Genomic DNA, 19500 nt, shown 5'->3' with positions numbered 1-19500 from the left:
CTGTATTTAGTTTTCATGCTAGTGAGGGCTGAGAATCCACTCTCACATAGGTACATGGTTGCAAACGGCATCATTGTCTTAACAATGAGATTTGCCAAGGCAAGAAACTCTTGAGCACAGCCCTATCCAGAAATCTGGCAGTGGCTTCTGATTAAATAACATTTTCACAGAACCGCTTGTTGCAATTTCGATGAGGCTCTCTTGTTCAGATATCAGTAAGTGGACTGGAGGAAGAGCATGAGAGGGATAACGAATCCAGTTGTTTGTGTCGTCCGTTTCAGGAAAGTACCTGCTTAATTGCGCACCAAGCTCACTCAGGTGCGTCGCTATATCACATTTGACATTGTCCGTAAGCTTGAGTTCATTTGCACACAAAAAAATCATACAATGATGGAAAGACCTGTGTGTTGTCCTTGATAATGCAGACAGAAAAAAGCTCTGACTTCTGTATTTTGTAAAAGTGTTACATGGTCGCTGCCCATATTGCATAATGCAGAAAATACACGAGTTCATTCAGGGGCCTTGCTTTAGCAAAGTTAACCATTTTCACTGTAGTGTCTAAAACTACTTTCAAGCTGTCAGGCGTTCCCTTGGCAGCAAGAAGCTCTTGGAGGATCAATTCACAGTTTGTGTCACGTGCCCGAATCAAACAGGTGTAGACCTTACAGTGAAATTCTTATTTACAGGCTTTACAGGCTAACCAACAGTGCATTTTTTAAGAATAAAAAAGGTATTAGGTAAAGACTAGATAAGTAAAGAAATAAAAACAACAGTTAAAAGACAGTGAAAATAACAGTAGCGAGGCTATTTACAGTAACGAGGCTTTATACAGGCACCGGTTAGTTGGGCTAATTGAGGCAAGGGTAGCCTAGTGGTTAGAGCATTGGACTAGTGACCGAAACGTTGCAAGTTCAAACCCCCGAGCTGACAAGGTACAAATCTGTCATTCTGCCCCTGAACAGGCAGTTAACCCACCGTTCCTAGGCCGTCATTGAAATTAAGAATTTGTTCTTAACTGACTTGCCTGGTTAAATAAAGGTTGCATTTTTTTTTTTTAAATACAAATATGTATGGTTAAAGTGACTATCCATATATGGTAAACAGAGAGCAGCAGCAGCGTAAAAGAGGGGTTGGCGTGACAGAATGCAGATAGTCCGGGTAGCCAATGTGCGGGGGCTCCGGTTAGTCGGGCTAATTGAAGTAATATGTACATTTTATTTATTTATTTCACCTTTATTTAACCAGGTAGGCTAGTTGAGAACAAGTTCTCATTTACAACTGCGACCTGGCCAAGATAAAGCAAAGCAGTGTGACACAAACAACAACACGGAGTTACACATGGAATAAACAAAACACACAATCAATAAAACAGTAGAAAAGTCTATATACAGTGTGTGCAAATGAGGTAGGTCTGTCTGCCTGCCTGCCTGGCTGCCTGCCTGCCTGCCTGCCTGCCTGCCTGTCGCTGCTTCACTTTCTCTGTTGGCTTTGCTTTGCTCTGAATAATTCAATATTTAGGCCATAGTCCTCTAGAAATTCAGTGTTGCAGCTAGGTCCATTGCATCTAAGGTCCATTGCTCTGCGAGAGATCATGGTAGATACACTACATGACCAAATGTATGTGGACATCTGCTCATCGAACATCTCGTTCCAAAATCATGGGCATTAATATGGAGTTGGGCCCCTCTTTGCTGCTATAACAGCCTCCACTCTTCTGGGAAGGATTTCCACTAGGTGTAGGAACATTGCTGCAGGGACTTGCTTCCATTCAGCCACAAGTTTTTATTTTGTATTTTTTTTGTATCCCCATTAGCTGTTGCAAAAGCAGCAGCTACTCTTCCTGGGGTCCACACAAAACATGAAACATAATACAGAATTACATAATACAGAACTTCAATAGACAAGAACAGCTCAAAGACCGAACTACATACATTCTTTAAAAAGGCACACGTAGCCTACATATCAATGCATACACACAAACTATCTAGGTCAAATAGGGGAGAGGCGTTGTGAGGTTGGGCTCTGACATTGGGCGATTAGGCCTGGCTCGCAGTCGGCATTCCAATTCATCCCAAAGGTGTTTGGTGGGGATGAGGTCAGGGCTCTATGCAGGCCAGTGAAGTTCTTCCAAACTGATCTTGACAAACCCTTTCTGTATGGACCTTGCTTTCTGCATGGGGGCATTGTTATCGTCTAGAAAGTCATTGTACGCTGTAGCATTAAAAATACCCTTCACTGGAACTAGAGGCCCTAGCCCGAACCATGAAAAACAGCCCCAGACCATTGTTCCTCCTCCACCAAACTTTACCATTGGCACTATACGTTGGGGCAGGTAGTATTCTCCTAGCATCCGCCAAACCTAGATTAGCCCGTTGGACTGCCAGATGAAGCATGATTCATCTTTCCAGACAACGCGTTTCCACGGCTCCAGAGTCCAATGGGGGCGAGCTTTACACCACTACAGCCGACACTTGACATTGCACATGGTGATCTTAGGCTTGTATGCGACTGCTCAGCCATGGCAAACCATTTCATTAAGGTCCCGACGAACAGGTCTTGTGCTGACAGTTTGGAAGTTGGTAGTGAGTGTTGCAGCCGAGGACAGATTATATTTACACGCTACGCTCTTCAGCACTCAGCGGTCATGTTCTGTGAGCTCGCCGGTCCCATTCACTCCACGGCTGAGCCGTTGTTGCTGCTAAACGTTTCCACTTCACAATAACATCACTTACAGTTGACCGGGGCAGCTCTAGCAGGGCAGAAATTTGATAAACTGACTTGTTGAGAAAGGTTTCATCCTATGGCCGTGCCACTTTGAAAGACACTGAGCTCTTCAGTAAGGCCATTCTACTGCCAATGTTTGTCTATTGAGATTGCATGGCTGTGTGTTCGATTTTATACACCTGTCAGCAACAGGTGTGGCTGAAATAGCAGGGGTGAAGGGGTGTCCACATACGTTTGTATATATAATGTACCTCTAATAAGATATCAAATCAAATACCTCTAATTAGATCATGGTAGATACTGTACCTCTAAATAGAACATGGTAGATACTGTACCTCTAATTTGATCATGGTATATAACTTTCATTAGATTGTGGTAGATACTGTATCTTTAATTTGATCATTGTAAATTCTGTAACTATATCATGGTAGATGATGTACCTCTTATATCATGGTAGATACTGCACCTCTAATTAGATCATGGTGTAATGTACCTCTAATTAGATCATGTTAGATACTGTACCTCTAATTATATCATGGCATAATGTACCTCTAACTAGATGATGGTAGATACAGTACCTCTAATTAGATCATGGCAGATACTGTGCCTCTAATTAGATCATGGTAGATATCTCTAATATGATCATGCCAGATGCTGTAACTCTATTTAGATAATGGTAGATACTGTATATCAAATTAGATAATGTTAGATACTGTACGTCAAATTAGATCATGTTCGATACCTCTAATTAGATAATGGTAGATACCTCTAATTAGATCATGGTAGATACTGTACCTCTAACTAGATCATGGTAGATACTCTACCTCTAATTAAATAATGGTAGATACCGCTAATTAGATCATGGTAGATACTGTACCTCTAACTAGGTCATGTTAGATACTCTACCTCTAATTAGAACATGGTAGATCTGTACCTCTAGTTTGATCATGGTTCATACCTTTCATTTGATTGTGGTAGATACTATACCTTTAATTAGATCATGGTAGATTCTGTACATCTAATTAGCGCATGGTAGATACTGTACCTCTAATTAGATCATGGTAGATAATGTACCTCTAATTAGATAATGGTAGATACTGTACCTCTAATTAGATCATGGCAGATGCCTCTAATTAGATAATGGCAAATACTGCACCTCTAATTAGATCATGGTAGATACCTCTAATTAGATCATGATAGGTACCTCTAATTAGATAAAGGTAGACCCCGTACCTCTAATTAGATCATGGTAGATACCTCTAATTAGATAATGGTAGATACTGTACCTCTAATTAGATAATGGTAGATGTTGTACCTCTAATTAGATCATGGTAAATACTGTACCTCTAATTAGATCATGGTAGATGCTGTACCTCTAATTATATAATGGTATATACTGTACGTCTTAGTAGATCATGGCAAATACTGTACCTCTAATTAGATCAAGGTATATACTGTAACTCTAATTAGTTATTGATAGATAATGTACCTCCTAATAGATCATGGTAGTTACTGTAGATACCTCTAATTAGATCATGGTAGATAATGTACCTCTAATAAGATCATTGTTGATAGCTCTAATTAGATTGTGGTAGATACTGTATCTCTAATTAGATCATTGCATAACGTACCTCTAACTAGATAATGGTAGGTATCTCTAATTCAATAATGCTAGATGCTGTACCTCAAATTAGACCTTGAAAGATAATATACCTCTTATTTGATCATGGTAGATACTGTACTTCTAATTAGATCATGGTCGATACCTCTAAATAGATCATGGTAGATACCTCTAAATCGATCATGGTAGATACTGTACCTCTAATTAGATAATGGTAGATGCTGCATCTCTAATTATATCTTGATAGATAATGTACCTCTTATTAGATTTTGTTACACAAAATGGCAGATTCAAAAGAGAGGGAAAGGGAGAGACAAAGTCGTACAGACAGCTGATAACTATGCTCATGGAAATGTGGATACCTTGCACATGAACTCCGCTCATTCGAAAGAATTGCAATGTACATATTTACATGTGTATGTCTTTGCTGTCTCTCTCTTGAAAACACTCAATCCATCTACGGGGAGTAATTTGACAGAAAGCCTCTGGTTGTCCACAAGAAGTCACCATGTCCTTTGTAGTTGTAGTAGGGTGTCTGTGAGAATGGTTCCTCCAGAGGTCTAACCGCCAATGTTCAGCGGGTTCTGTCCATTAGAATAGGGGTATCTATAGTGGTGAGAGTAAATTGTTCTTTGTCTTCTAGTCTTCGGTCAAGTTTACTGCAGACTGAATGTTCCTGTGTAGTCTTTTCTTCTTCGAGAGAGAGAGTTTCAGAGTTTCTAACCATTTTGTACCTTTCAGCTCATGCTGTCGGTTACGCTGGTCTATTGTAGAGCTAGAACCATTTTACATGCCCGTAGCAACCCGGCAATGTACAGGTCTATAGAGATTTACATTTCTTCACCATTTGTAACATATTCAGCTGGCGTTTCACATAACTGGTCTCCATTGAAATGGCAACCATTTCAGAGTGTGGACTGCTTTCTCATGTTCCCTGGTCAAATGTACATTTTGTAAGCGAGTCATTTTATATACTCTGGCAAAGGGGGCATTCCATGATGTCAACGTAATGTCTGTGCTCACGTGGATGTGGTCACTGACTGGTTAAAACTTTTATATGAAAAACAATTCCCATTTAGAAGGCTAACATCACATTTAATCTTTTCGCAAATAGTTTCATATTTAATCATATAAGATCCAGAACATTTAGATGTAAATCTGTGTCACATTTGCTCCCTCTACGGCCTCTAGGTCACCAGGCTGTTCATAATGGCGCACAACTGTCACCATCGCTATGCACTCCTGCATGTCGTCAGACTCACCTGGACTCCCATCACTTCCCTGATTACCTTCCCTATACATGTCACTCTTTGGTTCCTTCCCCAGGTGTCATTGTTTCTGTTTCTGTTTCATGTCTGTGTGCTGTTCGAGTTTCTTGTTTTGTATTATGTTCCGTTTATTTATTAAAGCACTCACTCCCTGTTACAGGAATTATATTCCTCTATGTTTTAATACCCAATAAAATGAAACACTCTGTCAATTCCTAAGAATTTGTAAGACTCTTATTTGTATAAAATGGACAGAGACCAGTCTCAAATATCAACCAGCTGCGTTTATTTTCGAGAGTACTGAACATGATACAGTTTACCACAGATTATAAACTGAAAATGACGTCATTAGTTTTCGTAACACCCCGTCTCATCAACCAGCAGTACAATGGCTATATAGATCTCAAGCCTTCCCACATCGTCTCTCCCTACTAAGATAATTTACGACGCAAGCCAAGGTCTGCCTGTGTAGATAAGCATTCTAGCCAGTCTGGCTATAAGTTCATTCATTTCTACCAAGGAACAGACAGTCATTGTTCTACTTCTTGATTATATTTACACACATTATATTCAGTACTTGGGTTAAAAGAAAATTCATACATCTATACAGTAACATAATAGTATTCTGATTAGTCAGTCCTGATTGAAATGTATACATAATTAGTCATTATTGATCAAAAATCCCTTAACACTCCCTGAACTTGTTTCCCAACTCTCAGCGCACGTCGTTACAATCTGATAACTGGGAAATATACACATTGAGATACAGTTATGTGGTTATACCATTCTTAATGAGATCACAAAACAACAACTGATCTGACATAATTGGTCTTTCGGTACCCACGGACCATTCCAACTGTTTGGATTACAGAAATATTGTTTCATTATTCAACCTTTTGATGTTACTGTTTTGGCGGGAGGAATCTCCTTGTAACAAAGAGGTTTCTTTCCCCTCAATCCTGCAGAGCCCAAAGGCAGAGTTTCTACAAGGTATTTATGACCGTCATAAAACGGCCAACTTCACCCCTCTCCCCCTCTGAGGGAGAGAGAGGGCACTATAGAGCGGACCCACTGTAACCTGCTCCTTCAGATCTTTACAGGAGAGTCATGACAATACTGTACCTCTAATTATAACATGATAGATAGTATACCTCTTATTAGATCAGGGTAGATACTGTACCACTTATGAAATCATGGTAGATACTGTACCTTAGATTGGGGGGCTCCCGAGTGGTGCAACGGTCTAAGGCACTGCAGACCCTGGTTCGATTCCAGGCTGTATCACAACTGGCTGTGATTGGGAGGCCAATAGGGCAGCGCACAAATGGCCCAGCGTCGTACTGGTTAGGGTTTGGCCCGGGTAGGCCGTCATTGTAAATAAAAATGTGTTCTTAACTGACTTGTCTAGTTAAATAAAATTAAATAAATAAAAGATTATAGTAGATACTGTACCACGTCTCTGCCTGGGAGAATGCTATCAACACACTTCTAGGATAATGTTACCATCATGATACCAGATATAGTTTTATCAACATGTTACTAATTAGAAGTTTTCATATTTTTCCGGTCAGTCTGTCAAGCCTACTCTGTGTCTGTCTGTCTGACTCTGGCCTCCTTTCTGTGTCCTATCCATAACCCTGTCCAGGTGGGGATGTTCCATGAACAGCACCCAGAGGACGGAGTCTCTTCTAAAGAAAACCGCATCATCTACAGTGAGTCCATGCCCAGGAGGGTTGGCAGCTTCTATAGAGGTACATGTGACTTATCTCTCTTAGCACATTCACAGGGCTACAGCTTCTATAGAGGTACGTGTGACTTAAAACGAAATACGGAAGTGGTCAGATGACGCAGATGCTAGGCTACAGGACTGTTTTGCTAGAACAAACTGCAATATTTTCCTGTATTCATCCAATGCTATTGAGGAGTACACCACCTCAGTTGCTGGCTTCATTAGTAAGTGCATCAACAACGTTGTCCCCACAGTGACCGTAAGTACATATCCCAACCCGAATCCATTGATTACAGGCAACATCCGCACCGAGTTAAAGGCTAGAGCTGCCGATTTCAAGGTAGCGGGACACTAATCCGGACGTTTATAAGAAATCCCGCTATGCCCTCAGACGAACCATCAAACAGGCAATGCGTCAATACAGGACTAAGATTGAATCCTACTTCACCGGCTCTGATGCTCGTCGAATGTGGCAAGGCTTGTAAACTTTTGCGGACCACAAAGGGAAACACAGCCGCTAGCTGCCCAGTGACGCGAGCCTACCAGATGAGCTAAGTGCCGTTTATGCTCGTTTTGTGACCAGCAACACTGAAGTATACATGAGAGCACCAGCTGTTCCAGACGACTGTGTGATCACGCTCTCCGTAGCTGATGTGAGCGACGACCTTTAAACAGGTCAGCATTCACAAAGCCACAGGGCCAGACGGATGACCAGGACATATACTCAAAGCATGCGCGGACCAACTGGCATGTGTCTTCACTGACATTTTCACAGTGGTGGAAAAGTACCAAATTGTCATACTTGAGTAAAACTACAGATACCTTATTAGAAAATGTTACGGACTTTCAACTCCCTCCAAATATTTTCTATGGGGTTGAGATCTGGAGACTGGCTAGGCCACTCCAAGACCTTGAAATGCTTCTTACGAAGCCACTCCTTCGTTTCCCGGGCGGTGTGTTTGGGATCATTGTCATGCTGAAAGACCCAGCCACGTTTCATCGTCAATGCCCTTGCTGATGGAAGGAGGTTTTCACTCAAAATCTCACGATACATGGCCCCATTCATTCTTTCCTTTACACGGATCAGTCGTCCTTGTCCCTTTGCAGAAAAACAGCCCCAAAGCATGATGTTTCCACCCCCATGCTTCACAGTAGGTATGGTATTCTTTGGATGCAACTCAGCATTCTTTGTCCTTCAAACACGACGAGTTGAGTTTTTACCAAAAAGTTATATTTTGGTTTCATCTGACCATATGACATTCTCCCAATCTTCTTCTGGATCATCCAAATACTCTCTAGCAGACGGGCCTGGACATGTACTGGTTTAAGCAGGGGGACACGTCTGGCACTGCAGGATTTGAGTCACTGGCGGTGTAGTGTGTTACTGATAGTAGGCTTTGTTACTTTGGTCCCAGCTCTCTGCAGGTCATTCACTAGGTCCCCCCGTGTGGTTCTGGGATTTTTGCTCACCGTTCTTGTGATCATCTTGCGTGGAGCCCCAGATCGAGGGAGATTATCAGTGGTCTTGTATGTCTTCCATTTCCTAATAATTGCTCCCACAGTTGATTTCTTCAAACCAAGCTGCTTACCTATTGCAGATTCAGTCTTCCCAGCCTGGTGCAGGTCTACAATTTTGTTTCTGGTGTCCTTTGACAGCTCTTTGGTCTTGGCCATAGTGGAGTTTGGAGTGTGACTGTTTGAGGTTGTGGACAGGTGTCTTTTATACTGATAACAAGTTCAAACAGGTGCCATTAATACAGGTAACGAGTGGAGGACAGAGGAGCCTCTTAAAGAAGAAGTTACAGGTCTGTGAGAGCCAGAAATCTTGCTTGTTTGTAGGTGACCAAATACTTATTTTCCACCATAATTTGCAAATAAATTCATAAAAAATCCTACAATGTGATTTTCTCATATTGTCTGTCATAGTTGAAGTGTACCTATGATGAAAATTACAGGCCTCTCTCATCTTTTTAAGTGGGAAAACATGCACAATTGTTGGCTGACTAAATACTTTTTTGCCCCACTGTATATAGCCTCGTTATTTTTATGTAATTTTCTTGTTACCTTTTATTTCATTTCTTACTTTAGTTTATTTAGTAAATATTTTCTTAACTCTATTTCTTGAACTGCATTGTTGGTTAAGGGCTAGTACGTAAGCATTTCACGGTATTCGGCAAATGTGACAATTTGATCTATATGTTATTAGTCTACTATAGTTCGAGTCTGTTTGTTGGTTGGTTGCAGTCTCTCCCTCCCTGCACCCTGTGTCACTCACTCACGGTACGGCCCCACCCTGCCTGCTCTTTCCCCCTACTCTCCCCTAATCTCCCTCTCCCACCCGCCTCTAGCTTTTTATCAGCTCCGGTTAATAAAGTAGCTTTAAAAATACTTTTCTGCTGCTTCCCTCACTCGGATCGGATCTGGATCCGACCAGTCTATACGGAATTGTTATCCTTGGCTCCATTTGGAGCATGTCTCTATATTTTGAAAATGTATTTATGCATATTGGGTTCGAGTAGAAAAGCCCTAGGTCCATTTCGCAACGAGTCCATATTTTTGGACCGATGAAGTCCTCTACTATGTATCTATAACCTGTAGTGTTTTCTTCCTTATGTGTCTCTGATGTTTTGTGGAGTTTACTATGTTGTTATGTTGTTGCTCCACAGTGCCGTCCCCGCGGCCAGATAACGGAGGTCAGGGCAGCAGGGGGACAGGAGGGGGGGCAGTGGACGGAAGCACCTTGACCAACCATCCCAAACGCCAGCCGGCCTTTGACCCCTGGTGAGGCACTAGGGAGGCTTCATTCAAATGACACCCTTTTCCCTATATTAGGGTTGGGCAACTAGAAGACGTTTTTTGGGGGTGGGGGGCTCATCTTACTGTTACGAGTTAGAATAGTGGAATACACAAGGTGCAATTTTGAAATTTGGTTGTGCATGAGCAGTTTTTCTCTTGTTATGTCTGTCACTGAAAGTCACTAAACTGTAAGTCAGTTAGCATTTTTTAGATTGGTAAATTAGTCTAGCGGTCAGCTATCTAAACTTCAAATTACTGTCCGCGGGGCCCCAATTGATTTTGTTAGTCAATCTCACTCGGATATCATATTAAAAATAGCTAATATTTCTCTCCACCCTATGGCAAAATGTGTAGAATTGCAGGAAATGTGTTATAAAATTGCCAAATCTTCTCTCGGCACATGGCAAAATGAGTAGAATTGCATGAAATTAGTTATACATTTGCGAAATCTTCTCTCTGCCTCATTGCAAAATGAGTAGAATCACATGAAATTTCAATAAAATTTAAAAGTCTTCTCTTCACCGGATGGCAACATTTGTAGAATTGCATGAAATTAGTTTAAAAAAGTCAAAAATCTTCTCTCAGCCCATGTCAAAACGAGTAGAATTCCATATATATATTTTAAATAGCTAAATCTTCTCTCCATCCCATTGTAAAATGAATAGAATTGTATGAAATTAGTAAAAAAAAAAAAGAAAAGCTCAATATTCTCCATTCTCCAAATTCTCTCCATTCCATTGTAAAATTAGTAAAATTGCTTTTAATTATTCATAAAATTGCTAAATCTTCTCTCCTTCCCATGACAATATGAGTAGAATTGCATGAAATTAGACATTTACTCAATCTTCTCTTCACCGTATGGCAAAATGAGTAGAACGTATGTAATTAGTTCTATAATTGCTACATCTTCTCTTTGCCCCTTGGTAAAATGAGGAGAATTGCATGAATTGTGTTAGAAAATTGATCTTCTCTGAGCCCCATGGCAAAATGAGTAGAATTGCATGAAATTTGTTATAAAACTGTTGTCTTCTCTCCATCCTGTTGAAAAATGAGTAGAAGTGCATGAAATGTGTTATACAATTGCTAAATCTTCTCTCGGCCCCATGGCAAAATGAGTAGAATTGCATGAAATTTGTTACAAAATTGCTAAATCTTCTCTTCACCGGATGGCAAAATGAGTAGAATTGTATATAATTAGTTATAAAATTGCTACAGCTTCTCTTTGGCCCATGACAAAATTAGTAGACTTACGATGACATTTTTTATGAAACTGTTGTCTTCTCTCCGCCCATGGCAAAATGGGAAGAATTGCATGAAATGAGTTATACATTTGCTAAATCTTCTCTCCGCCCTTGGTAAAATTAGTAGAATTGCATGAAATTTGTCCCCCCAAAAAATATATGCAAAATTTTCTCTCGGCCCCATGTCAAAATGAGTAGAATTGCATGAAATTATTTCTAAAATTGCTAAATCTTCTCTCTGCTCTGTTATACATTTGAGTTATACATTTGCTAAATATTTTCTCTGCCTCATTGCCACATGAGTAGAATCACATGAAATTTGCTACAAAATTTCAGTCTTCTCTTCACCGGTTGGCAAAATTAGTAGAATTGCATGAAATTATTTATAAAATTGCTAAATCTTCTCTCTGCTCTGTTGTAAAATGAATAGAAATTAGTAAAATAATTGCTAAATATTCTCTCCATTCCATTGTAAAATTAGTAAAATTGCATGCAATTATTTATAAAATTGCCAAATCTTTTCTCCTCTCCATGGCAAAATGAGTAAATTACATGAAATGTGTTATACATTTGCTAAATCTTCTCTCTGCCCCATGGCAAAGTGAGTAGAATTGCATGTAATTAGCTATAAAATTGCTACATCTTCTCTCCCGCCCCATTGCAAAATGAGTAAAATTGAATGAGATTTCTTGTGAAATTCCAAAATCGTCTCTCCATCCCATGGCAAAATGAGTAGAATTGCACATAATTAGTTATAAAATGCTACATCTTCTGTGTAAAAAAATTGCCACATCTCCTTGCTGTCTCATTGTAAAATGAATAGAAATGAATGTAATCCTGCTAAATGGCACTGACAGAGATGGTCGCCTTGCTTCGCGTTCTTAGGAAACTATGGAGTATTTTTTTTATGTGTTATTTCTTACATAGTTACTCCAGGAAATCTTAAGTCTTATTACATACAGCCGGGAAGAACTATTGGATATAAGAGCAACGTCAACTTACCAATATTACGACCAGGAATACGACTTTCCCGAAGTGGATCCTCTGTTCGGACCACCACCTAGGACAGTGGATCTGATCCCAGTAGCCAACCCAAAACAATGTCGCCGCAGAGGGGGCAGATGGAGCAGCCTTCTGGTCCGGCTCCGTAAACGTGCACATCGCTCACCGCTCCCGAGTATAGTACTCGCCAATGTCCAGTCTCTTGACAACAAGGTAGACGAAATTCGAGCAAGGGTTGCCTTCCAGAGAGACATCAGAGATTGTAACATTCTCTGTTTCACGGAAACATGGCTCTCTCTGGATATGTTGTTGGAATTGGTACAGTCACCGGGCTTCTCCATGTATCACACCGACAGAGATAAACACTTCTCTGAGAAGAGGAAGGGTGGGGGTGTATATTTTATGATTAACGACTCATGGTGTAATCATAACAACATACAGGAACTCAAGTGCTTTTGCTCACCCGACCTAGAATTCCTTACAATCAAATGCCGGCCATTTTACCTACCAAGAGAATTCTCGTCAGTTATAGTCACAGCTGTGTACATTCCCCCTGAAGCGAACACCAAGATGGCCCTCAAAAAATTTCACTGGATTCTATGTAAACTGCAAACTATATATCCGGAGGCTGCATTTATTGTGGATGGGTATTTTAACAAAGCAAATGTGAGAACAAGGCTACCTAAAGTCTATCAGCATATTGATTGCACAACTCGCAGGGCTACACTGTTCAAAAAATAAAGGGAACACTTAAACACCACAATAACTCCAAGTCAATCACACTTCTGTGAAATCAAACTGTCCACTTAGGAAGCAACACTGATTGACAATACATGTCACATGCTGTTGCGCAAATGGAATAGACAACAGGTGGAAATTATAGGCAATTAGCAAGACACCCCCAATAAAGGAGTGGTTCTGCAGGTGGGGACCACAGACCACTTCTCAGTTCCTATGCTTCCTGGCTGATGTTTTGGTCACTTTTGAATGCTGGCGGTGCTTTCACTCTAGTGGTAGCATGAGACGGAGTCTACAACCCACACAAGTGGCTCAGGTAGTGCAGCTCATCCAGGATGGCACATCAATGCGAGCTGTGGCAAGAAGGTTTGCTGTGTCTGTTAGCGTAGTGTCCAGAGCATGGAGGCGCTACCAGGAGACAGGCCAGTACATCAGGAGACGTGGAGGAGGCCGTAGGAGGGCAACAACCCAGCAGCAAGACCGCTACCTCCGCCTTTGTGCAAGGAGCATTGCCAGAGCCCTGCAAAATGACCTCCAGCAGGCCACAAATGTGCATGTGTCTGCTCAAACGGTCAGAAACAGAATCCATGAGGGTGGTATGAGGGCCCGACGTCCACAGGTGGGGGTTGTGCTTACAGCCCAACACTGTGCAGGACGTTTGGCATTTGCCAGAGAATACCAAGATTGGCAAATTCACCACTGGCGCCCTGTGCTCTTCACAGATTAAAGCAGGGTCACACTGAGCACATGTGACAGTCTGGAGACGCCGTGGAGAACGTTCTGCTGCCTGCAACATCCTCCAGCATGACCGGTTTGGCGGTGGGTCAGTGTTGAAGGAATTCTAAATTCCTCTGTATTGTTTCCCAAATCAGAATTAAATACTCTGTCAATGCATTCTAAGGGATTGTAAGACCCAATATTTTTATAAGAATGGACAGAGCCCCGGTCTTAAAAGTCAGGTAACAGCGTTTAATTCAAGAGAGTACTGGTACATACACATTTTTCCACAGGTTATAAACTGAAAATGACGTCAGCGTTTTCTAAATGTTCTATCTCTTCATGACACGGGTAGAGAGGCCCTATAGTTCTCGAGCCTTCCCTCCTCGCCTGAAGCCAAGGTCAGTCATTGTAAATCAGCATTCTAGACAGTCTGGAGATAGTCCGTCCCTGCCATCTGGAGATAGTTCATTCATTTGTACAAAGGAACAGACCGTCATTGTTACTAAACTCCTGACTATATTATATACAATTGGGAATGGGAGCAAGAGAGAAAATTCATTATGTACAGTACATAATAGCATTTGAACTAGTCAGTCCTGATTGAAATATATACATTATTAGTCATCATTGATAAAAATTCCCTTAACAGTCAGTCATGGTGTGGGGTGGCATTTCTTTGGGGGGCCGCACAGCCCTCCATGTGCTCGCCAGAGGTAGCCTGACTGCCATTAGGTACCGAGATGAGATCCTCAGACCCCTTGTGAGACCATATGCTGGTGCGGTTGGCCCTGGGTTCCTCCTAATGCAAGACAATGCTAGACCTCATGTGGCTGGAGTGTGTCAGCAGTTCCTGCAAGTGGAAGGCATTGATGCTATGGACTGGCCCGCCCGTTCCCCAATTGAGCACATCTGGGACATCATGTCTCGCTCCATCCACCAACGCCACGTTGCACCACAGACTGTCCAGGAGTTGGCGGATGCTTTAGTCCAGGTCTGGGAGGAGATCCCTCAGGAGACCATCCGCCACATCAGGAGCATGCCTTGGCATTGTAGGGAGGTCATACAGGCATGTGGAGGCCACACACACTACTGAGCCTCATTTTGACTTGTTTTAAGGACATTACATCAAAGTTGGATCAGCCTGTAGTGTGGTTTTCCACTTTAATTTTGAGTGTGACTCCAAATCCAGACCTCCATGGGTTGATACATTTTATTTCCATTGATCATTTTTGTGTGATTTTGTTGTCCGCACATTCAACTATGTAAAGAAAAAAGTATTTAATAAGAATATTTCATTCATTCAGATCTAGGATGTGTTATTTTAGTGTTCCCTTTATTTTTTTGAGCAGTGGACTATCGACCACTGCTACTCTAACTTGCAAGATGCATACCATTCCTCCGCCCTCCCTTTGGCAAATCCGACCACAACGCTATCTTGCTCGGCCCGTCTTATAGGCATAAACATAAACAGGATGTACCAGTGATGAGAACCATTCAATGCTGGTCTGACCAATCGGAAGCCACGCTTCAAGATTGTTTTGATCACGCGGACTGGAATATGTTCCGGTCAGCCTCAGAGAACAACATTGCTGACTCGGTGAGTGTGTTTATAAAGAGTGCATTGGAGATGCTGTACCCACAGTGATTATTAAAACCGTGGATGGATGGCGGCATTCAAACAAAACTGAAAGCACAATCCAATGCATTTAACCATGGAAAGACATCTGGAAATATGGCTGAATATAAACAGTGTAGTTATTCCCTACGCAAGCAATCAAACAAGCGAAATGCCGGTACAGGGACAAGGTGGAGTCGCAATTCAACGGCTCAGACATAAGATGTATGTGGCAGGGTCTACAGGAAATCACGGTCTACAAAAACAGCCACGTCATGGACACCGACGTCCCGCTTCCAGACAAACTATAAACACCTTCTTTGCCTGCTTTGAGGTTAAAACAGTGCCACTGTCGCGGCTCGCTAACAAAGACTGCATCCCCTCGCTCTCCTTCTCTGTGGCTGATGTGAGTAAAACATTTAAACTTGTTAATTTTCGCAAGGCTGCTGGCCCAGACGGCCGCGTCACAGAGGACGCGGTTCCTCTGGTCTGCATGCGCAGACCAGCTGGCTGGGGTGTTCTGTACCCAAGAAGGCAAAGATAACTGAACTAAATTACTACCGCCCCGTAGCACTCACTTCTGTCATCATGAAGTACTTTGAGAGACTAGTCAAGGATCATATCACCTCCACCTTACTGGCCACCCTAGACCCACTTCAGTTTGCATGCCGTCCCAACAGGTCCACAGGCGACGCAATCACACTGCACACTGCCCTATCCCATCTGGACAAAAACAATACCTGCTAAACAGCAATCATTAACTCAGAGAGGCTGTCGTCTACATTGAGACCCAATCACTGGACACTTTAATAAATGGATCACTAGTCACTTTAAACAATGCCACTTTAAATAATGCCACTTTAATAATGTTTACATATCTTACATTACTCATATCACATGTAAATACTGTATTTTATACCATCTTCTGCACCTTCCCCATTCCGCTCGGCCATCGCTCATCCATATACTTATATTTACATAATCTCTTTCACTCCTTTAGATTTGTGTGTATTAGGTTGTTGTTGGGGAAATCTTAGATTTTTTGTTAGATATCACTGCACTGTCGGAACTAGAAGGACAAGCATTTCGCTACCCTCGCATTAACATCTGCTAACCATGTGTATGTGACCAATAAAATTAGATTTGATCTCATAAAGTTGCTAAATCTTCTCTCAGTCCCTCGGCAAAATGAGTAGAATTGCATAAAATGAGTTAACAAATTGCTAAATATTATTTCCATCTCATGGCAAAATGACTAGAATTATATGAAATGTATAAAAAAAATGCTAAATGAGTAGAATTGCATGAAATTTGTTTTATCATTTCTGATGGTTCCTTCCTCCCCGTGTAATGGGAGTAATGCAGTAGTAGCTTATCCCGAGGGGTATAATACAGTGTCTTCAGAAAGTATTCACACCCCCTTTTCCACATTTTGTTGTGTTACAGACTGAATTTAAAATGGACTGCATTTTGATATTTTGTCACTGACCTACACAGAATACCCAATAATATCAAAGTGTATTTATGTTTTTCATTTAATTTAGATTAATTCAAAATGAAAAGCTGAAATGTCTTGTATTCAACCCCTTTGTTATGGCAAGCCTAAATACATTCAGGAGTGGTACATTTGCTTAACAAGTCACATAATATGGTGCATGGATTCACTCTGTGCAATAATAGTGTTTAACATGATTTTGTTTATGATCACCACATCCCTGTACCCCACATATACAATTATCTGTAAGGTCCCTCAGTCGAGCAGTGAATTTCAAACACAGATTCAACCACAAAGATCAGGGAGGTTTTCCAATGCCTTGCAAAGAAGGGCAACTATTTGTAGATGGTAAAAATTTAAAAAAAGCATACATTGAATATATCTTTGAGCATGGTGAAGTTACTAATTACACTTTTGATGGTGCATCAATACACCCAGTCACTACAAAGATACAAGCGTCCTTCTTAAGTAAGTTGCCGGAGAAGAAGGAAACCATTCATGGATTTCACCATGAGGCCAATGGTGACTTTATAACAGTTACAGAAATGTATGGCTGTGATAGGAGAAAACTGAGGATGGGACCAACAACATTGTAGTTACTCCACAATACTAACGTAAATCTACGCTGGAGTTGCTTACCAAGAAGACAATAAATGTTGCTGAGTGGCCGAGTTTCAGATTTGACCTAAATCTACTTGAATATCTATGGCAAGACCTGGAAATGGTTGTCTAGCAATGATCAACAATGAATTTGACATTGTGCTGGAAGTAATTTGAAAAGAACAATCGGCAAATGTTGTACAATCCAGGTTTGGAAGGTTCTTAGAGACTTACCAAGAAAGACTCACAGCTGTAATCACTGCCAAAAGTGCTTCTACAAAGTATTTACTCAGGGGTGTGAATACTTATGTAAATGAGATATTTCTGTATTTCATTCATGTTTTGACTTTGTCATTATGGGGTATTGTGTGAAGATGGGTGAGAATTTTTAGTTAATCCATTTTTAATTCAGGCTGTAACACAACAAAAGTTAGAGTACATTACAGCTTGGACTGTTCCTTCATTAGAGTCCTCAAGTCTGTCCAGTTAGAGTACATTACATCTTGGACTGTTCCTTCATTAGAGTCCTCAAGTCTGTCCAGTTACATTACAGCTTGGACTGTTCCTTCATTAGAGTCCTCAAGTCTGTCCAGTTACATTACAGCTTGGGCTGTTCCTTCATTAGAGTCCTCAAGGCTGTCCAGTTACATTACAGCTTGGACTATTCCTTCATTAGAGTCCTCAAGTCTGTCCAGTTACATTACAGCTTGGACTGTTCATTAGAGTCCTCAAGTCTGTCCAGTTAGAGTACATTTCAGCTTGAACTGTTCCTTCATTAGAGTCCTCAAGTCTGTCCAGTTACATTACAGCTTGGACTGTTCCTTCATTAGAGTCCTCAAGTCTGTCCAGTTACATTACAGCTTGGACTGTTCCTTCATTAGAGTCCTCAAGGCTGTCCAGTTACATTACAGCTTGGACTGTTCCATCATTAGAGTCCTCAAGTCTGTCCAGTTACATTACAGCTTGGACTGTTCCTTCATTAGAGTCCTCAAGTCTGTCCAGTTACATTACAGCTTGGACTGTTCCTTCATTAGAGTCCTCAAGCCTGTCCAGTTACATTACAGCTTGGACTATTCCTTCATTGGAGTCCTCAAGTCTGTCCAGTTACATTACAGCTTGGACTGTTCCTTCATTAGAGTCCTCAAGTCTGTCCAGTTAGAGTACATTTCAGCTTGGACTGTTCCTTCATTGGAGTCCTCAAGTCTGTCCAGTTACATTACAGCTTGGACTGTTCCTTCATTAGAGTCCTCAAGTCTGTCCAGTTACATTACAGCTTGAACTGTTCCTTCATTAGAGTCCTCAAGGCTGTCCAGTTACATTACAGCTTGGACTGTTCCTTCATTAGAGTCCTCAAGGCTGTCCAGTTACATTACAGCTTGGACTGTTCCATCATTAGAGTCCTCAAGTCTGTCCAGTTACATTACAGCTTGGACTGTTCCTTCATTAGAGTCCTCAAGTCTGTCCAGTTACATTACAGCTTGGACTGTTCCTTCATTAGAGTCCTCAAGGCTGTCCAGTTACATTACAGCTTGGACTATTCCTTCATTGGAGTCCTCAAGTCTGTCCAGTTACATTACAGCTTGGACTGTTCCTTCATTAGAGTCCTCAAGTCTGTCCAGTTAGAGTACATTTCAGCTTGGACTGTTCCTTCATTGGAGTCCTCAAGTCTGTCCAGTTACATTACAGCTTGGACTGTTCCTTCATTAGAGTCCTCAAGTCTGTCCAGTTACATTACAGCTTGAACTGTTCCTTCATTAGAGTCCTCAAGGCTGTCCAGTTACATTACAGCTTGGACTGTTCCTTCATTAGAGTCCTCAAGTCTGTCCAGTTACATTACAGCTTGGACTGTTCCTTCATTAGGGTCCTCAAGTCTGTCCAGTTAGAGTACATTACAGCTTGGACTGTTCCTTCATTAGAGTCCTCAAGTGTGTCCAGTTTCATTACAGCTTGG

At 41.3% G+C, this 19500-nt stretch overlaps 1 protein-coding gene across 2 annotated transcripts in view; it reads left to right on the top strand.

Moving 5' to 3' along the window:
- The window catches only part of LOC110523943 (cyclin-dependent kinase-like 5), a 178416-nt gene that overhangs the window by 127068 nt on the left and 31848 nt on the right, over positions 1 to 19500 (top strand). For both annotated transcript variants that reach the window (XM_036980806.1, XM_036980846.1), the window contains exons 13-14: positions 7259 to 7364; positions 10009 to 10123. In XM_036980806.1, the coding sequence (XP_036836701.1) occupies positions 7259 to 7364; positions 10009 to 10123 (221 nt within the window). The remainder of the gene's footprint in view (positions 1 to 7258; positions 7365 to 10008; positions 10124 to 19500) is intronic.

This window comes from Oncorhynchus mykiss, chromosome 1 (genome assembly GCF_013265735.2).
Source record: "Oncorhynchus mykiss isolate Arlee chromosome 1, USDA_OmykA_1.1, whole genome shotgun sequence".
Taxonomy (NCBI): Eukaryota; Metazoa; Chordata; class Actinopteri; order Salmoniformes; family Salmonidae; genus Oncorhynchus; species Oncorhynchus mykiss.
The sequence above is the reverse complement of the archived record's forward strand: the minus strand, read 5'-3'. Positions and strand labels throughout refer to the sequence as shown.